Genomic DNA, 21058 nt, shown 5'->3' with positions numbered 1-21058 from the left:
GATATTGAACTGATAATGGCATACATGATGTTTCCAGACCATTTTCCATCTAGGTACTGACCAAACTCATGTCTGTTTCATGTCAGCAGAAAATACTGTGCCTTCAAAGCAGTGGCATCAATAGGGGGTGCAGTAGTATGGTCCACACTAGGTGACACCCTGGAAGAGGGCTGACACTCAATTGGGCCATCCTCTCACTGGGGGGAAAGGGAAAGCATTCCTGGTCCTGCGTCCCTGCGGTGATAGTGGTTCCTCATGAGACTGCCACCACCTCAAGGAAGGACAAGGCCAAGCATGCCTAGCCTTGCTTCACTGTGGTGGCAATTCCTCATGAGGTGACTGCTGCCACGTGAGGAAAGACAAGGCCAAGCACGCCCAGCCCTGCTTCCTCAAGGTGGCAGTGAATGCCTCATGAGGAGGCCGCAGCAATGAAGGAGAAGGGGTGAGCACAGCCCTGCACTGGGTGACCCCATGAGGGGTCACCATTGCTTCAAAGTATGAACTTTGGGGCCTCAGTTGTTTTGGAGTGCTTCTCCATAATCCCTTGGAATTGAAATCCAAAATATTTCAGGGCAAAAGGCTCCCCACCTGTGGTGACCCCTGGGGGCATTAGCCCTGTGCGTGACTATTACTCACAGGGGGTCCCTTTTTCTTTCCACTGCCACCGCTCAGTGAATGAACTACGTCTCCCCAAGCACACAGAGACTTGCTAGGGACCTTTCTAAATTCCTTCCTTGCTAGCTTACAGCAACCAGTAAACAGCACCCGAGCTAAGACGTGTGTCCAGGAGCAAAGAGAGTCAGCAGATACTTTTTAAAGAAAGATATTTATTTTAAAGAAATAGATTAGAATAGGAAGGTATCTTTCATGCAACGCCTCCTTGCCTTGCAGGTATGGAAAGCATCGTTACAAAGATGTTCAATTCAGGCAAGCTATTAGGATAAACATAATAAAAGCCTAGACGCACTAGCTAACACATTCCCTAGGCTACTCACACAGTGATAGGATTTGCAGTCCGTGTGGAGGTCTCAGATGCAAGGAGCTGGCCCTCATGACCTAGCTCAAGCACACAGCTGGTTTCCCCAAACAAACACAAAGATGGAGAACAAAGGACGCATGGTCCTACAGAGTATTTTAAAGTCCTCTCCTGGAACCTTTTTGAAACGGCCGCTCTGGCACTGCTGATTGGCCAGGTGAGCCTTACGTCAGCTATGATGTAGCTACTCATTAGCATGTGATGTCAGCTCTCATTAGCATGTACCTCCCCCTAGATTAACCCTTTGTAATTCAGGAGAAGTTCCCAAATGACTGGAGGGCCCAGTCATTACACCACCTTTGCTTTTAACTACAAATGCACTACTGTATTTCTGATTTCTTCTTAACAATTAATTTCCTGCAGGTGCTCTCGGTAAAAGGACACGATTTCAGGAAAAATATGTAGCACAACTAATATTAGATGTTCAGAGAAAAGATAATGTTCTCCTTCCTCACCGTGAACTGAGTCCAGCACCTACTCCACTAGAAGATTTAACTAAGGTAAAGAACTGAAAGGGTTTTAAACCATTTTTGGCATGCAGAATGCTCCTGAACTAGTTGCTATGTTGGCTTCTTTGTCTGACTGTACAATTATTTGTTCTCTTGCATAAAAGGATTTGTGTTTTTTCTAAGGATGATAGAGGGTATGTTTACATGGGCCAATTAAATCAGTTTTCTTCTGCCTTCACTGCAACCTGTCTACATGACATAGGGTCAAATTCCCAATTCGAGTATAAGCTGTCTTCACAATGTGAAGCCAGTTACGCAGTAAATCTGCTCTGTCCCTCCCTTAAACTAGTGCAAAAACCTTCACTTTTTGCCCCAGATTTTGCAGGAAAATCTGGAACACTGTAGTGATGCTAGGTGGTTGTCTACACATATGTCCCGCTGTGCCAGTCAGCATCTGCCGGGAGCCACTCTCTTTGAAATCACAACAAGGCACCCAGCCATGCGTTTGTTGTTGGTCGCTTCATTTCTGACTTCAGAGAGAGTAGCTTGCACCAGCGGCTGTGGCACCAAGTGGCACAATGGGACACATGTGCAAACAGTTTCCTCATGTTGTTACACAGTGTGGAGGTGATGGAAGGAATCCAAGGCAGCTCCAGAGCCAGAATACCTTGAGAACAAAAGACAAGATGGGAACAGCCCAGAGTATTTTGGCCAGTAGATGAGCCCTGAAAGATGACTTCACAATGCATGTTTATGTTACAATTATATTAATGTATAGTATATTTTTTGTATTAACTGGGCAGTGAAAAATGCTAATGACCTAAAGTAAAGGCATGTTTTATCTATGGATATATCAATATGTTTTAACCTTAACTATGAAGAATCAAGTCACAAGACTTCAGATACCTACTTGGATCCTAATGATACATGAAATTATAATTTCCATGCTACCTTTTAGTTTCAAATATTTATACAGGTATACCTCAGTTAGCAAAGCCTCTGAAAAAGAAGCACCTTTTTACAAAGTTTTTTTTTACACGAACCCCATCCCTTGTCTTTTATCTAGCTGGAAGGTGAGTTTTTGTTTGTTTGTTTGCTTGCTTGGTTGGTTGCTTGCAGCATTGGCTTTGAGAGGATGGTGAAAGAGAGCTGGAGAAAGACAGACTTTCAGAGTTGGGTTGCAGCAGTATATCTGTAGTAAACAGTGCAATAAAACTTGACCTGGGGAAGAATGAGATTCTCCTCCAGGTGATCCTACTTATGTGCTTACCAACAACAGGCAAGGTAAACAGTTGTCTCCAAAATCATGTACTGAGCATGTGGGAAGAGCAAAACAGAAAGAAAGGGGGAAAGTGGGTTGGTTTCCTTTACAACCTACTGTAGCACACAGGCAAAGCAAAGATCTATACATTTTGCCACCAAAATGGAAATCATAAGAAAAGAAAATACAGGCTGTTGAAGGGAGAAAATAATCCCACGATGCATTTGGATGAAGCTTTCAGGTGATTTCTAGAAGATTAAAAATGTTTTTGTTCACTTTATTGAGACATACCTGATTTGGTTGTTTCATTTCACATGTGCATAGTGCTTGTTTTGAATAAAAAGTTTCCTAAAACACGTTGAACTGCTTTGTTTTTGTTTTGTTTTGTTTGCAGTGTAGGAAACTATCCTTATTCTTTCCATGTTATTTTTACCTCTTGTAGCAAAGTTTCTGTTGATAATCAAAGCCAAGGAACTAAGTTGATTGTTAACTGAAGTAGAACTAGAACTGTATACAGTGGACCCTTCCTGTGGGTGGGCTGGTGATCCATGGATTTGACTAATAATAATGATAATAATAATAATAATAATAATAATAATAATAATTAATAATAATAATATGTTTTATTTATAGACCACTATTCCGCAATGATCATAGCGGTGTACAGTAAAAATCTTAATGCAATACAAAATACAAGGTGACAAAGGAGGGAGAAGTCTCGTCCTTCAGGCAGTCCCTGATGTTGCTGGGTCTGCCTGATCGCTCCCTCTGAGGCCAAGATGACAGTTGAGGAGGGAGGAGCCTCTTCCTTCAGGCAGTCCCTGATGTTGCTGGGTCTGCCTGATCTCTCCCTCTGAGGCCAAGATGACAGTTGAAGAGGGAGAGGCCTCTTCCTTCAGGCAGTCCCTGATGTTACTGGGTCTGCCTGATCGTTCCCTCTGAGGCCGAGATGAGAGTTTAGGAGGGAGGGGCCTCTTCCTTCAGGCAGTCCCTGATGTTGCTGGGTCTGCCTGATCTCTCCCTCTGAGGCCAAGATGACAGTTGAGGAGGGAGGGGCCTCTTCCTTCAGGCAGTCCCTGATGTTGCTGGGTCTGCCTGATGACTCCCTCTGAGGCCAAGATGACAGTTGAGGAGGAAGGGGCCTCTTCCTTCAGGCAGTCCCTGATGTTACTGGGTCTGCCTGATCGTTCCCTCTGAGGCCGAGATGAGAGTTTAGGAGGGAGGGGCCTCTTCCTTCAGACAGTCCCTGATGTTGCTGGGTCTGCCTGATGACTCCCTCTGAGGCCAAGATGACAGTTGAGGAGGGAGGGGCCTCTTCCTTCAGGCAGTCCCTGATGTTGCTGGGTCTGCCTGATGACTCCCTCTGAGGCCGAGATGACAGTTTAGGAGGGAGGGGCCTCTTCCTTCAGGCAGTCCCTGATGTTGCTGGGTCTGCCTGATGACTCCCTCTGAGGCCAAGATGACAGTTGAGGAGGAAGGGGCCTCTTCCTTCAGGCAGTCCCTGATGTTGCTGGGTCTGCCTGATGACTCCCTCTGAGGCCAAGATGACAGTTGAGGAGGGAGGGGCCTCTTCCTTCAGACAGTCCCTGATGTTGCTGGGTCTGCCTGATGACTCCCTCTGAGGCCAAGATGACAGTTTAGGAGGAAGGGGCCTCTTCCTTCAGGCAGTCCCTGATGTTGCTGGGTCTGCCTGATGACTCCCTCTGAGGCCAAGATGACAGTTGAGGAGGAAGGGGCCTCTTCCTTCAGGCAGTCCCTGATGTTACTGGGTCTGCCTGATGACTCCCTGTGAGGCCAAGATGACAGTTGAGGAGGGAGGGGCCTCTTCCTTCAGACAGTCCCTGATGTTGCTGGGTCTGCCTGATGACTCCCTCTGAGGCCAAGATGACAGTTGAGGAGGAAGGGGCCTCTTCCTTCAGGCAGTCCCTGATGTTGCTGGGTCTGCCTGATGACTCCCAGGACTACCTGCAGATGACCATGCTCCCTATTACTCAGTGGTGGTGCATGCAGATGGACACACTGATGAGTTCACATGCATGTCGCTTGCATTTAATAATATGGAGTGTGGCTGTCTGCATTTTTTGCCATACCCCCCCCCCAAAAAAAAAAAAAAGCAAATCCCTGGAAAGAGTCCAGTGTATTGGTTCATCACCCAGAGATCCATTAGAGATTGCTGCTACCTTGCAATAGAAGGGCTTCTGGAGTCACGTCAGAAATGTGTCTCCTGGTTCAACTTGTTTATGTTAATAGAAGTGATTTGCATGTATATTGTTTTGTTGCTAATGGCAGGCCTCAGGGTGGGAGGGTCTGCAATCACTCCTGCTTTTCCAGGTCACACAATATATATACCCAAGTCCTTTCCAGGCAAACATTCTCTGAAGATGCCAGCCACAGATGCTGGCAAAACGTCAAGATGGAACTATTCTAGAACATGGCCACATAGCCAGAAAAACCCACAAAAAACTATGGATGCCAGCCATGAAAGCCTTCGACTTCACAACTTCTATATAGACTTTTGAACACTGGACGGTTTATTATTTGACTTGCAGATTAGATAATAATTTTTATTTTGGGGGGACCTGTTGCCCTCAAATTTCCTCAGTGCCCTCTGGGGGGGGGGGTGCCACATTTTTGGCCACCTTGGTCCAATTTAGACCTGGTAGAGATTTCTTTTTCCAAACAGGAATTGGACCAGGCAGTTACTTCCTCCCACTTCTTATTGTTTTTTTTTAAAACTCTCCTGGGCCTAAAATTATCCCAGGGGTTTAAAATATGATGAAAATGCCCCCTTTGCCTCCTAAAAGGCCTTTGGGGGCAAAAAGTAAGGGATAGAGGAATGTTAGGAAGATAGAGCTTACATATTTGCTCAGATCCTGTGCTCAATTTGGATATACTTGTAGTGAAAACAAATACTACAGTGCTGCAGTCTTTCATAAAAACTTTTTTTACCACTATTGATTTTTTTCTGAAAGAACCTGAGGATTACCGGAGTACAATTTGAAAATCACTTAGTTCAAAGATTAGAAAGATAAATGCACAATTTATTTCTAAATGGTTCTGTTATTTTACATACCATAACTTCTATTTTGAATTCACACTTCGGTCAACTGCCCTACTTTTTTTTTTAATCATTTTCAGGACAGTTGCTGTTCTGCTAGCCAAGAAAATCTTACCAGGTTGTCAAGTTCAGGATTGACATTCCTGGAAATGTTAAAACTGCTGCTACTGTCCAAAGTATTTTATTAATGTTGTTGCTGTTCTTGTTACTATTACTATTACTTCTACTGCAACTTCCAAACAGATGAATGATTTCTGATGCACTTTATCACTTGTCTGTATTTCCTAACAGAATTATGCTTTAAATGATGACACCGTGCTAAATGAAATAAAGTTTGCGGAGTCTCATCAGAACCAGATGCCTGACCTATGTGCTGAAGAGCTTGCTGTTATCCTTGGAATTTGGTAAGAGGATACTTGGTTCCATCCATCATCTTTTCAAATGCCTGACTTCTGAAAAATAATAAAGTGTTTTGTAAAACTTTGCCTGTGAAAAAAATGTTTCAGAGAAGGACGACTCCATACATGTTGCAATATACAAAGCCATTTGGGGAGGCTGGAACAGAGTTTGGAAAAGTACTTTTTTGAATGGGATCTTTCTAAATCCATAGTTTTTTGTGGGTTTTTTGGGCTATGTGGCCATGTTCTAGCAGAGTTTCTTTCTCTGAAGATGCTAGCCACAGATGCTGGCGAAATGTCAGGAAGAAACTCTGCTAGAACCTGGCCACATAGCCCGAAAAACCCACAAAAAACTATGGATGCTGGCCATGACAGCCTTCGACTTCACTTTCTAAATCCTTCAACCATCATGGCCACTGGAATTTGTAATTCAAAATTTGAATCTTTCTGTACTCTGTGGCAGATGCTGTAGATACCTGTTGTGCTGGAAACATTTACAAGTTTAGATGTTTCTATTCCACCCAGAACAGCCGATTGTGTGATGATTATTTTGATTTCACATAGCTATCATTTTAATTTGTTTAAGATTATTTTTAACAATTTAAGTTTTCTATCCAAATATATCCTCAAGTTAAACAGAATTATTGAAAATTAACAATAAAAATATTGTTATTGTTTCCAGCATAGATTTTCAGAAGAACAACCCAGTCCATAAGCTTACAGAAGAGGAGGTGCTTGCTTTTACATCAGTAAGCAATTTATCTATCTTTTTATTTGGATTGCCTGGAACTTTATTTAATCTGTTATATATATTGAATGGAGGAGGAGCCTTTTCCTACCTTTTTCTTGTTCAGTATATGGTCTGAAATGGACATCTGCAAATCTTTCCACACAATTGGGAATCCTACATAATTAACATCCACAACTGTGTGAAAGATTTGGAAAACACATATATTAGAGCCATTGTATCCACTGCCCATAAGAGAACTCCCAATGTGAAGTTCTGCGTAGGCTTCTCTAACCATCATGGCAGGATGAAAGCAATATTCATCATTTTCCTGCTTCACCTTTTTCCAGATTCCAGCACCAGTTTCAACAATGTTATAGAGAGTCCCACAATTGACTGGAGAAGATTTTCAAGAAACATAGGGATTTGGGGTGGGGGAAAGAGGCATAAGAGGAAGATCCATGAAGATCACTTGCACCTATTCCCCTTCCAGTGGGAGAGGCTCTGCTGGATTGGAAGCTTTTAATAGAACAGGGAATAATAGGATTTATTTATATACCGCCCAATCACTGGGAATCTGAGCGGAATGTAATATATGTATAAATATTTGGCACACAACAACATTTATTGAAAACACTTCTTGCTTGTACCATGAACAGTTCTGTACTATTTGAATGACATGTTGTCCTCTGTTTGTGTGTGACAAGAAATTACAATTCTGATAATTGTTTGGCAGCCTTCCTCAACCCAGGGGTTATACACCAGGTCCCATCATCTCCATCCTCTACTATGTGACCCCATATGCCAGCCAGCAGAGCCAATATCCATTGCTAATTAGAGATGGTGGGAGCTGGAGTCCCCATGTGAATGTTACCTTAGTAACTACATGTCCTGTAAAATCAGTTGACATGTTTTTTCTCAGCAGCACTTACCTATTTCTTGGAATATAATTGTAATAAGCACGTTACCAAAATATTACTCTTCTGGTGGCTGAAGTCCAGAAACTATTCAGGTGATTCTGTATTTTAACAGTTCCTTTGTATCAGTCAGAACACCCATCTGTCTTCAGATCTGCTCTCTGTACTCCCAGGTATCTTTTCGCAAGAGAAAATAGAACATTAATCCTCCCACTGTGAGCTTAATGAGTAAACCCTGTTTTCATTCATTTCTATCTAGCCATTTTCAAAATTATGATATCTGGAAGGCTTGATTAATAGACACACTTTATTAATTGCTGTACTGCAGTTTTAAATGACTATTGCTGTGGGGATGTAACCAGGGAAGAAATTAATTACAATCACCACATGCACGTTGTGGCAGAAGCATATATTTGTATGGTGCTTCTCATACAGTTTTATTTGTCTCTTGAAATAATGTAGCCTTATCTGTTGGGCAAATTTTTCATAAAAGGAATATACAGTATATGCCATCTAGTGGTTCATTATTTGAAAATTAGTGCTCCAGTGGATCTGCTGTTGGCCAGCGAAGATGTCCACCACTTAATTTGCTAATTTCAAGAACACTAATTTACACCACATGTGGGCAATCCATGATATTTTGTGCTGGTTTCAGTGTCTTTTGGTAAGGTTATAAGTTCTTAATATATTTTGCAGTAGAATTTGGCATAAGAAAGAATCTTTTCAAAGCATCTTTCTTCTGTGTGAACTCTATAATGCTTACAACAGATAAAGAAATCAAACCTCTGTCACAGCTAGAAAACAACATTAAATAATGATGTCAGGGACTTCCATGATTTTTCTGAACACTAGTTATCTCAAACGCTTATTATCAAAGGTTGATTGATAAAATTAAGCACAATATCCTACCTTAGCTGTTCTAACATCATATACACTGTTATGTGTATGTGTGAGCAGGCATCTTCTCAGCCTACATGTGGATTCCTAAATCTGCAGGCTGGTTAGATGGTTGTCATACATTCATCTGATGTCTGCTTAATATAATTATCCTGAAGAAGGGAGTCTTTTCAAGATACCCTGAAGCATGAGAATCCATTCAGATCCTTTTAGAGTGAATAAGTCACCACTTCAGCATTTGCATTGTAGGTCGAAGTTCTAACAGCCATGTTGATGTCTCAACAAAAACATTACAAATCACAAGACATAGTTGATTCTTTATTGGATGTACAGATTATTAAGGTTTTGTATTGAACACCTATACATGAGATACTAGTGTTGTATCCTGTATTTTGCCTCTCCTGTTGTTCTAGCTGACGTTCAGCAACTACAAATGGCTAACAATTGAGCACTGACCAGGGGATTGAACTCGATGGCCCACAAGGTCCCTTCCAATTCTATGATCCTAACAACTGCAAAATTTACAAATAATTAAAGCAGCTTCTTGAAAAATAAAAGTGGAACTTTAGCATTCTCAGTTATCTCTTATCTTTTATGTACGTCTGTTTTATCTAAATAGTCTGAGGCATATGCTAGGGCTACTTGATGGAAACTCTTTCAAATTAGAATTCACTCTCAAGAGATGATACAGATAGTGACTTCTCCTAAGAATAAAAATAATTTCTTCATTCAAAAATGCCTGCTATGTGATATGGAAGGCTGTTTAAGAAACACAAGTCCGGACCTCCAGAAGAGGATTCTGTATTGTAGCTGTGTGTGCTTGCCTATATAGAATACTTATGAAATGCAAAGGAAAACAGTTGCCTATGTCTAGGCAATCCAGAAAGTGAATGTTATAAAATATAGTTAAAATATATTGCAGATGCACTAACGAAATATCAGGATTTTGTAAACAGTGGTTCATTTGTTTGTTGTTATTATTTTTGGGGTGTTAGTTTCTCATTTAGACTTCATAAACCCACCCATCCCCACCCTGCCCCAAGAGTAACTGCTAGAAACATACTGTATGGTGGGGAAATCTTGTATGTGAGAGAGGACTTTGCAGTAGAGGAATACACACCCAAAATTTAAAAGAAGAACCATTGGAAGTCTAGATATGCTAGTCAGGAGGTGCTGCATTCCAGATTCTGCTTTGAAAGGCTGCATAAAAGGGAAGCAGTATGTGCCTACATGTGATAATTTAGCATGAATGTTACAGACTGGGGTAAAGCATTATGGAGAAGGGTTAATGAGCCAGTGTATATCAATTTAGGAATACCCTCCCACATGAGGTTTGCCTTATTTTACTCACTGCTAGGTTTAAACTTTTATTTTGTATGTGCATTAAAAAATTAAACACATATTTTTATATATTGGCCAATATTACCAAACCTTTTAATTTTTCTTTTTATGTTTATATAAGGTCAGGCGGTGGACTGCATTGGCCTCTGCATGACCTTGGCTGAACCTGCCCCTTGCCCCCTCCACTCTCCTGCTGAAATTTTAAAAGCATTTTCATTTAAAAAAGGGTTTACTGAAAATAAAAGAATCAGGTGGCACTTTCACCACATGGTTCAGTCTCCCTGAGCTAATTTATACTGAGGAGAAATCTTTATTGAACAAGAATGCAAAGTGAAAGTTGACTTTTCCCTTGTTTTAAAAAGAATCTGCTAGCTTTAAGGAAGGGAGTATGGGAACAGAGGAAATTTTTAGTAAAACAAAATTTCAGAACCCCCCCCCCTAAATTTTCTTTGGGACCCTAAGTTCTCGGGGACTCAACATCAACTTTAAGAATTACACAATGTAGGCTAGAGTCTGCACTTTGCTCACCCTTGCCTTAAAAGTGAATCAAGTTGGTGTTTAATGGAGAGTCAATTTAAGAACTGAAATTATATTAAGTTCTTTTGCATTGGATCCATTTTTAAACAAATAAATCTGCCCTTATGCATGTTTATTATATATTTTTAAATGAATCAGCCACCTTAATATGCTTTGACGAATGTTTTTAGAAAACTTCAAGAGTAGATTTCAAGAAAATAATTTAAAAATAATAATGAAAATGGTTGAAAGGTTGACCTTGTTCCATTTTAAGTTGTCAGTTTAAATAGCAGTGAGCTAAAACCAGTGTCTCCAGCTTCTTTCTAGTGTTTACCTCTGATTGAAGATGCAGAAATGAAAACATTTCTGCTTTTGATAAACTCTGAGTTTTGATTTCTTAAGAATATATTAAAACAGCTCATTGTTTTCCTCCATAGTGCATAAAATTGGGCTGTGTTCATTCTTGTCTTTGTCCATTCTTCAAATATTTCCAGCTTGTATAAGGAAATTTTAATTATCTTATCGTTTAAATGTTCTGTCTTGTTCAGGGTTTGCTGCTAGTCTTCACTTGCTTGATGCAATATAGGAAAACATTAGAAAAATCAGATAACAGAATTAAGAAGGAGATGATTGAAAGGAAGGAGAATTGTGAGGACTGATGGAATACTTTCTGGTGGGAAGGTGATCCAGATGCTGAAGCCACTTTTATCAAATATTATTTTTCATTAATAATAATAATAATATTAATAATAATAATAATACTGTTTATTTCTAGCCCGCTTTTCCAAAGATCAAAGCGGGTTACAACATGAATACATCAAACAGTATACAATATAAAACATACCAAGTTAAAAACATCATAAAAAGCATCCCAATAAAACATATCCAATTTCCAAAAATAAAACCAGAGAAACAAACTTGCCGAATAGCAACTGTATAATGGGGAGAAAACAGATGTCAAGACACATGGGGGAAAGCTTGTTGGAAGAAATAGGTCTTAGGTTCCTTCCTGAACTGGTCAAGGGAGGTGACAGAGCAGAGGTTGTCGAGAAGGAAGTTCCAGGTCTGCGGGGCCGAGACAGAAAATGCCCTTTGAGAAGACGAGATATATCTCGTCTTGGGAACCCTTAGCAATTGTTTCCCGGCCGATCTGAGAGTGCGGGGTGGATTATATGGGGAGAGGTGGTCCTCCAAGTACCCTGGGCCCAAGCCATTTAGGGCTTTATAGGTAATAACCAACACCTTGTATTGCGCCCGGAAGCGAATGGACAGCCGATGTAGATCTTGCAAAATAGGTGTTATATGGCTGGTCCTGGAGCTACCAGTGACCAGCCTTGCTGCCATATTCTGCACTAATTGAAGCTTCTGGGTTTGGTACAAGGGTTGCCCCATGTAGAGCGCATTACAGAAATCCAACCGAGAGGTTACCAGAGCCCACCGTTTCAAGGTCCCCCCGACCCAGGTAGGGTTGCAACTGGCGTATCAGCCGAAGCTGATAACAAGTGTTCCTTACCGTCGCATCCACCTGAGATGTAAGGTGGAGCGACGTGTCCAGAAGCACCCCCAGACTGCAAACTGAATCCTTCAAGGGGAGCGTGACCCCATTCAGGACAGGTGGACAAATATCCTTTTATTATCCATATTAGTGCTCAATATGGGAAGGGAAGTAGTCTGTACATTTTTTTACTTGTTCTAATGTAATACATATCATATTTTCCCCTGGGAATCAATTTTTAATCCACCCACCCCATTCACTATTGTCTCATAAGTGACTTGACGGGTATGCTGCTAATGAAAAATAAAATATTTTGGGTGGAATCCAAAGAACCATAAACAGGAGAATAATGGTTACGGTAATTCTTTTAACTTGGGCAACAGCCTACACAAGTGTTTACTTAGTTTTACTATATGTAGACTCTAGTAATTTTCATGTTTCTAATAGATTATACATATGAAAGACATCTTGTAGTTCATTTCACTTTTCTCATGTAAAGTTCTAGCATGAGGTTTAAAACAGCTTTTCTACAGCCAGACAATAATTTATGTATATAGCAGCTTTGACTCCCGCCCTTTCACTATTGTAAAATGACTAAATCTCACATCCAAATGCGTCTGCTTTCTATGGAAGAGCAAAAGCATCTCATGGTGTTTGTGTCAACCAGTTATTACAGCTTTCCTCAATCCTGTGCTCTCCAGGTGATATGTCGTACAACTCACAGCTGTAGTACAACTCACAGCACTTTAACCAGTGGCTCTTACCCTGTAGTTTAGGGACCCTCCCCCCAGGAGTGCACAGTGTCCTCACAGGAGATCTGCAAAGACTTTAAGGCTGCTCAGACCACCTCCTCCCCACAGTGAAACAGCAACATGACAGGAGCCAACTGGGCTTGCACATTACTTTTCAATCCGCTTCAGCTGGAAACTGAAGAAGCAAGAGAAAAGTCTTCCCTCCCTTTCTGGTGTCTCTGAGCAAAGGTTTAATGGTTGTGTAATTGTTAATGGTTCAGTGTTTAGGTATTATTATTATTAGTGTTAGTGTTTTAAATCTTGAGTTAAGTCTTGGTGGTTTGTGGCAACAGATATGTTTAAAGGGGGTCCCTGATAAAGAAAATGTTAAGAACCACTGCTCTAGACAATTAGCTGTGCTGGTTGGATTTGATGGCAGCTATTGATATGAGCTGTAAAAAAAAGAGAAGGCTGAATTGTAAGAAGGCAGGAGAAGGGGTGTTCAGCCTATATGCTATTAGTATTACAGTATCAAGAGAGCCCATTCACATTTGTCAGTCTGTTAGCAATGTGGTAGCAAACCAACTGGCTGAGTTCAATGCCCCTTCTTCTTGACTCTTGTCCTGCGCAATAGAACTGTGACATTGTTTCAGAAGAGTATCTTAATCAAATGATTTGCTTTTGCGAGGTGAGGTCTGAGCAAATTAATTCACCCCCACTGTTATCCCTTGACTTGTGATTGCCAAATGTGTCTTTCCTATTGCAACGCAGCTGGCTCTTGTACAGCTGGTAAGGATAAACTATATGTCAGAATTCATTTTGTCATGCAGTTTACACTCAAGTCAAGAGAAACTGAATGTAAAATCTGTTACAAAATTTATAGTGAAACAGTGTTATGCAGAAAAACAGCAATATAACAGCAATATAAAACAGTTGCTCTCCAACAACAATATAATAGAGATAATTAATGCCAAGTGTTCCCATATGACAAGTTGACTTGCAAACCTTGGCCATTCTATGTTCAGTTGGATTACATTTTTTCCTTCCCCTAGCTAAAATGCTGTGTGTTATATATCAGTAAACAAGCAGCAATCCTGTAGTCCCTTAGTGATACAGTATAAAATTTTGATATGTGAAATCAGGTTTGTGGTCTCTGTGACTCACTTAAATGGATTATCTTGCGCCTCCCCAGTACAGTTAGGAACTTTGTCACTATTTTCTCTGACAGCATTGTAGATAACCTGGTGGTATTTGTGCTCAGAGATCTTCTCACTTGGCTTTGCTGTGTCTTCTGTGAGTCATTTTCCTAGGTTTCATCTTAGTTTACTGAGTCGTTGGTATAACCATAAAAAGTGCTCACCATATGTGTTGTGTCTTAAAACTTACATTTCATATGGATTGTTGGGACTGATTCAAACAAATGTTCTTTTGCTAAATTGTAATTGGTGGTCCATTTGTACTGGGGAGCTGAGTGGGAAGCTTTGGTTCTATAACAGTGGCCTTTGAACTTCCATTTTTATACATTTTGTTGGTCAAAGCATAATATATACTAGAAAAATGTTTTTGGTCATACTCAACATTTCTGCTCACCTTGGTGAGTGCTCAGCCTGAGAGACAGTTTAGAAACCCCATCTTTTTGCCTAATACTGAAGCTGCCTGTCATCTGCGATGCCAATGATAAGAAGGAGCCTGGGGTTAGTTTGGCTCTGTTCTTTCCAGATGTTCATCAAGCAAATACTAAATGAAGCTGATACACAATTTCCAGATAGATAGCTGTGTTAATTTGAGGCAGCAGAAACAACACAAATTAGGTTGGGATGTTTAAAACTAACAGATTTATTATCATCAGATGCATAAAGTGTTATGTTGAACTTTTGGCATTTATAGGGAACGTGGGATTAGTGGGAGGTAGAATTGTAAGCATTGAAGTCAGAGGGTAATTAAATGCAGCAACAATACATAATTAGCAGTTACTGTTCACAAAATAATTTTGCTGAGACAGGTTGAGTATCCCTTATCCAAAAATTCAAAATCCTACAGAATCCAAAACATTTTTCATGGCTGGTTGAGATAGTGATACCTTTACTTTTTGATGGTTCAGTATGTACAGACTTTGTTTCATGCACAAAATTATTAAAATATTATGTATAAAATTACCTTCAAGCTATGTGTATAAGGTGTGTATGAAATAAATGAATTTCATGTGGAGACTTGGGTCCCATCTCCAGGATATCTCATTATGTATATGCAAATAATCACAAATCCAAAATAATCTGAAATTGAAAACACTTCTGGTCCCAGATAGTTCTGTTAAGGGATACTCAATCTGCAATACAAATATCAGTTTGCAGGAGAATAATATGGCACATGGACTTCTCCATTGGTAATCTGTGCATCTGGAGTCCCAGGAGATGGAGAGCCAAAGCAAGCCTGCTTTTTCTTTAGCTCAAAAGAAGGGTATCTGAGGCTTGGTTTTTGCATGGCAATTTTGGTGTCAATGGAATTGTCTTTGGCTTTTTACTTTGTCTTCAAAACACAGTGTAAAAGGACAAGTCACCACTCCGTGGGGAATGGGCATGATTCTGGCAACCACAGATTTCAGGGTGGCCATCAAGACTAACCAAAATTGTAATTGCTTCCTCTTATTTCTATACTTGAAAGATTTCCATATGTTTGAGATCTCAAATATTTCTCACGTATACAGCCTTTTCACTTTTTTTGTACATCTGTAACACCTGGTTCCAGGTGAGATATATATTACTGCAGATGAAGGCTTAGCTGCAGTAGCAGAGTTTTTCAAGCAATACAAAAACAACAAAAAACAAACAGCTTCATTTATATACCGCTTCATACTGAACTAACAGTTTACAACTGTAAGCTAATTCCCCCCTACAATCTGGGTACTCATTTAGCGACTTCAGAAGTATGCAGGCCAGAGTCAAGCTTGAGCTCTTTTGCTGGTATTGAACTCGCAACCTTATGGTTTTGAGTGAGTGGCTGCAGTACAGGCATTAAGCCACAGCGCCATCACTTTTTTTGAGTTGATGGTGTAGAAGGTGCATCCCCTAACAACTGCTCTTGTTGGGCCACATTTTCCTACAGGTCCAATTTGTTGATATGGCAGTGAGGAATATCAAAAGGAATCCCCAAAGGTCAGCTTGGGGATTGTGGCTTACATAAATCTGCTTTGTATTTGGTGCAGTATTTTAACTGTGCCTGGAAAGAAAATGCTAACTCAGTTATGCTATAATGACTGATACACATTCCATTTCTGTAATTAAATTGGTGGCCCCCCTGGAACACCAAATAGATTGTAGCTTGGTTGTATAGCTTGAAGGTTACCAAGGCATATACCAGTGGCCAGGTTAACTTTCAGTGAGGTAAGCCACAGTTTGCAAATAAAGTTATTTTTGTTGTCCTTATTTTCTAATTTGGTTTACTTGTCATTGAATGGCCAGGGCTCGAAACACATGGGCCAAATAAGGCAGCTTCCAGACCCTGTGGGGGTGTGGTATTCAAATGTCGCATGCTCCCAAAGCCACTCCAGCACCACGATCTGGTCATCCTGGCAGCACCAGTTTGGGATTGCTGTGGCAGCCTGCTTTGGGAGTGGGCTGTGTGGTCACTGCAGTCCCTGCAAAATTGCAGCCAAAGTGAACTTCAGCTGCTCTTTACCGGCCATGTGCTTCAGCCCCAGATAATGTAATCTGGAGATGCTAATGGATCCAGAACTGATTCTGGACTCTTAGGTTGTGATCATGGCAAGGAATGCTTTCTTTGACCAACTTTGTCAACTGTTTAATGTAGGTGTCCCCCTCCCCATGGAAACTTATTCTTATCCTTAACTATGACAAAACTGTAGAGTCTCATGTAGGTTTCTTGAGGGAATGATGGCGGGGAGAATGTAGTGGTAAAATAAATATATCAATTAGGCTTCTATTGAAACTTTACATGGGCTGACTGCAGATATGAAGCATAGTTAACTTTTTTGAAATAAGCCAATTAATACATTGTTTGTATTCATGATCTACACCACATAAAATGAGAACCTTCTAGCTTACCTTAAGAAAATGTCAGCTAAAGACTCAGCTTCACTGAAAGTGAGTCTGATTTGAACATTTTTATCCTACATAACTTGCTCAAAATATCTTGGTTCTCAACTGTGTACTCTCAAGGGTATAGGTAGCATGCTGATGCACACACAGCATTTAGTCGGGAATTATTATTCTGCTGTCAGCTATCGTCTATGAAATTCCTTGAACTCTGGCACTGAAAAGTTAAATCCTTTCATAGAATTCCAAATTCCTGATTTATTGGTGTTGAGATTGGGCCTTTGGAAATACAAACTGATGTACTATGATGTGGTATGGAAGGCTATATTTCCATGGTTTCAGGAGCTAGTCCAATCTAAACACCTAGTTGGGGTAGAAGGACAGTGTTGTAGTCAAACCTAATTGAAGTGGTTTTCAGCATGAATGATATGTTTGGAATGGGGTACATGTTAGTAATATGGCTCAGCTCCATTTGAAGTGAAAATGGAAGCCTTGCGTTATGCAGTTTTATGCTTCATTCATTAATGAAAATAAATTCCATAAATAAAATAATGAAGGTATCCATTTTCCTAATGTAAAAAGTTTAATTGGAAGGCTCTTTTGATGAAAAACATAGTCCATAACTGAAGTGTGCATCGAAATAATTTCAAAAAAGAGCTGTAGGAATTTGAAGAAATTTGCTTGAACAGCATTGGGTACCCTTCAGATAGTTATTACTAATGTAATAAATGAATGGTCACTGCCAGTACTTTCTGTATTTAAATTTGCTCTAACTATTGTCTATGGGGGCACCTTCAACTGCTGCATCTGTTAAAAATGTGCTGTTCTACATGAAAGTTTATGGCATGATACATTTATTAGCCCTCAGGATGCCAACAGAGCTTTGTCATTGGAGATTTTGCTGCCACAGACCAAGACAGCTGAAAATAGAATCTGTATGCAACAAAGAGTAGTTTATATATCATTACTTGAAATAACTAAGGAACATCTATGAAAGAATCCTGATATGGGACCGATGCACTTGGAAACACGCATGATTCACTGTTTGTCACTTGCCTAGAAAGCTTCACTTCATAGATAGCACTTCATTTATTGAGGGAGGGGAAATAGGGGGACTGCAATAAAATCTGCAAGTTCTTCTTCCTTATTCCCCCCAATTATAACCAAATCATGACTCTGTTGTAACTTCCTGAAAACAATAGGTAAAGGGAGCCAGGCTGCCTTGTTTCCATTTCACACCTTCCTTAATAAAACATATACTATAGGAGGGCAGATTTCATATGAGTTAAATTTCAGCAGCCATGTGCCACAATTTCATATGGATCCAGTCACTAAAATGCTTTTAGGTATCTTCCCTTGTTTGGAAATAGTATTTGGGTAAAACTGTTTTTATTTAGATAATTTTACATGATGTAAATGGGGTTATTAGTTGAAAAGTTCACATTTTTAAATTGGTCTGTAATCTAAAAAATGTTAAATACATAGGTTTGTGTGTGTAACATAAGATTTTTTTAAAGTACATCTTGTACTTTTTGTGCAGGATGCTGGACTAAATGCCTTCTGGTCTAATCTAGGGAGGCAATTCTTACAATTTATTTTTAATGATGTAATGCTGAAAGTCTGGCTACAAGACTAGATAAAGCAAAGTTTAAAAATACTGTTTCTAATTAAGCTCTTCCTTTGTGATGATAATGCTGGAGTCTTGACCTTGTGTTTGCATTTAAACATGGAGCAAAATGGATTGTAGCAATTGTGGTTAAGAGCTTTAAGCCTTTCCCGGCTGGTGATTGGCAAACACCTGTTGTACTGAAAAGCTGTTTTCAGTTGTGCAGTCCTAGGATTAGTTTTATAGATAGAAATAAAATCTAGTTGCCTGCTAAAATGAATGGCATTGATCTCTTGGGAATGGCCAATGTCCCATTCTGAATGCATAGTGTTATCCAAGTTAAATGAATTAGGAAGTATATGCCCTGAGCAATGTAAATAAGTGATTTTCATTTGTAAATATCTAGAGCCAAGATCCTAGTTATGTGTATATTAAAGGAATCTACAGCTATTCTACATGACCATATTTATTAGACATTAGGTCTGGGATAGTCACTTAACAATTAAATCAATGTATTTGATGTCTGTGTTTTAAATTTTCATCATGTGCCAGGTGTCTGTATGATGGTTTCTCTACCTCATTCTGAAAATGAGGGAAACCTCATGCAAACTGGGGCATTGAAACAAGATGGAAAAGGTTATCTATGTATACTTTTTAGTCAAGATCATGTGAGCATTGAAGTATTCCTCAGAAGACTGATTTGGATCCAAAGAAGGATGAATAGACCACTATTTGCACACTGAGCATTTCCTACCCCACATTTAGTGCACTCCTTGAGCTGAAATGTGAGATTTAGTAGAATGAAGATTGCCCTTTGGAATTGTTTTTTTTAATTAGATTTTATTATTTATAAAAAAACATATCAAACAGGGAAAGGGGATTTGGATAAACAAATAACCACCAAAAACAAATATACAAATATACATAACATACATACATACCAAAAAAGAAACATAAAATGACTTCCTATCTCTTATTCTGAATATTTTTTCTTTAACTATTTTTAATTCAAACTTTCCATGCTTATAAAACCCTTTTAGTTCATATTCCAATGTCATGTTCTCTACAACTTCCTATTATATCTGTACCTCCTTTCTATTAACCATCACCCTTGTTGATTACATATATTGCTATTAAATTGTTATATTTTTTACGAGTAACTTTAACTTTTTTGATCGTTCTCCTTATCTGCGTTCATTAAAATTTATAATCTGTTACTCTTTATTCCCTCTCACCGTTATTTTTATAAGATATATTATACATACTATTCCAGTCACTTTATTCTAAGATATTTTTCTAGTGGATTCCATTCTTCTAAAAACCTTTTATTGCTTTGATCCCTGAGCAGATATGTGAGTTTGTCAGCCATCATCATATCGAAGATCTTTTCTTTCCAATCGTTTAGAGCTGAGCTTTCTTTACTCTTCCATTTTTTTCGCAAATATCATTCTTGCAGCCACAATTAAGTAGAACAGGAGTTTCCCATATCTTTTTTCTATTTCACTGTCCTCTATTTTATTCAACAGATAAAAAGTTGGTTCCATTCTTATTTTCATCTCTAAAATCTTTTCCAATTCTTGATTAATCATTTTCCAAAATTTCCTGGCTCTTTCACATTCCCACCACATGTGATAAAAAGTCCCAAGTTTTGAGGAACAGTGCCAACATTCCTTGTTTGTGTTTTTGTAAATCTTGGATAATTTCATTGGTGAGAGGTACCACCTAAATTGAAGTTTGTAATAATTTTCTTTTATATCGTAACTCAAAGTGTATTTTAATCTTGTTTTCCAATTTTTTTCCCATTGGGCTAACATTATTGGTTTTTTAACATCCTGGGCCCAGTTAATCATGTATTGTTTTATAGTTTCTTCTTCCATCACGTATTTTAATAGCAGTTTGTACAATTTGGAGATTAAGTGATCTGTATTATGTTTAATCAATTTGCTAAATTCAGTTTCTTCTTTTTCAATCCTTTGTAATTTCATATCTATCTTATATCTTTCGAATATTTGACGGTACAAGTACCAATTGCAGTCATAACCTTGATCTTTTAATTCTTCCATACACTTCATTCTTGCTGAAACTTTTTCATAGACTATTAATTCCTCATATGTTATCCAGTCTTTGCCTTTCATTCTTTCTCTCCTGAAAAATGCTTCATTAGTCGACGTCCAATTTGGAATTTCTCCTACCAAAAATCTTCTGTATTTTTGCCAAATTTGTAAAAGAGATTTTCTTATATAGTGATTCTGAAATTCTTTATTTGTTTTAACTTTGTCATATATCAGGTAACCGTGCCAGCCATATACATTGTCAAATCCTTCTAATTGCAGCAATTTTTCGTCCTTTAGTTGTATCCTTTCGTCCTTTAGTTGATAGTGGCCAGGCCACACGCGTGATAATATAGTTTAAAATTGGGTAGTGCCAATCCTCCATTTTCTTTACTGTCTTGTAATATTTTAAATCTGACTCTTGCTTTCTTTTTCTTCCATATAAAAGTATTGATTTCTTTTTCACAGATTTTGAATGGTTTATCATTGGTGATTATTGGAAGTGCTTGAAATAAGAATAACA

The 21058-nt window shown here is 39.1% G+C and overlaps 1 protein-coding gene across 6 annotated transcripts in view; it reads left to right on the top strand.

Annotated features, from left to right (window-relative positions):
* TTC27 (tetratricopeptide repeat domain 27) overlaps positions 1 to 21058 on the top strand; it is a 105150-nt gene that overhangs the window by 25393 nt on the left and 58699 nt on the right. For all 6 annotated transcript variants that reach the window (XM_089529711.1, XM_089529708.1, XM_089529712.1 and 3 more), the window contains 3 exons: positions 1400 to 1536; positions 6096 to 6208; positions 6885 to 6951. In XM_089529711.1, coding sequence (XP_089385837.1) covers positions 1400 to 1536; positions 6096 to 6208; positions 6885 to 6951 — 317 coding nt within the window. The remainder of the gene's footprint in view (positions 1 to 1399; positions 1537 to 6095; positions 6209 to 6884; positions 6952 to 21058) is intronic.

Source organism: Sceloporus occidentalis, unplaced genomic scaffold (genome assembly GCF_023333645.1).
Source record: "Sceloporus occidentalis isolate IW3139 unplaced genomic scaffold, rSceOcc1.0.p SCAF_6, whole genome shotgun sequence".
In the NCBI taxonomy this organism is placed as follows: Eukaryota; Metazoa; Chordata; class Lepidosauria; order Squamata; family Phrynosomatidae; genus Sceloporus; species Sceloporus occidentalis.
Note: the sequence above shows the minus strand (reverse complement) of the source record. Positions and strands in the feature narration are given on the sequence as shown.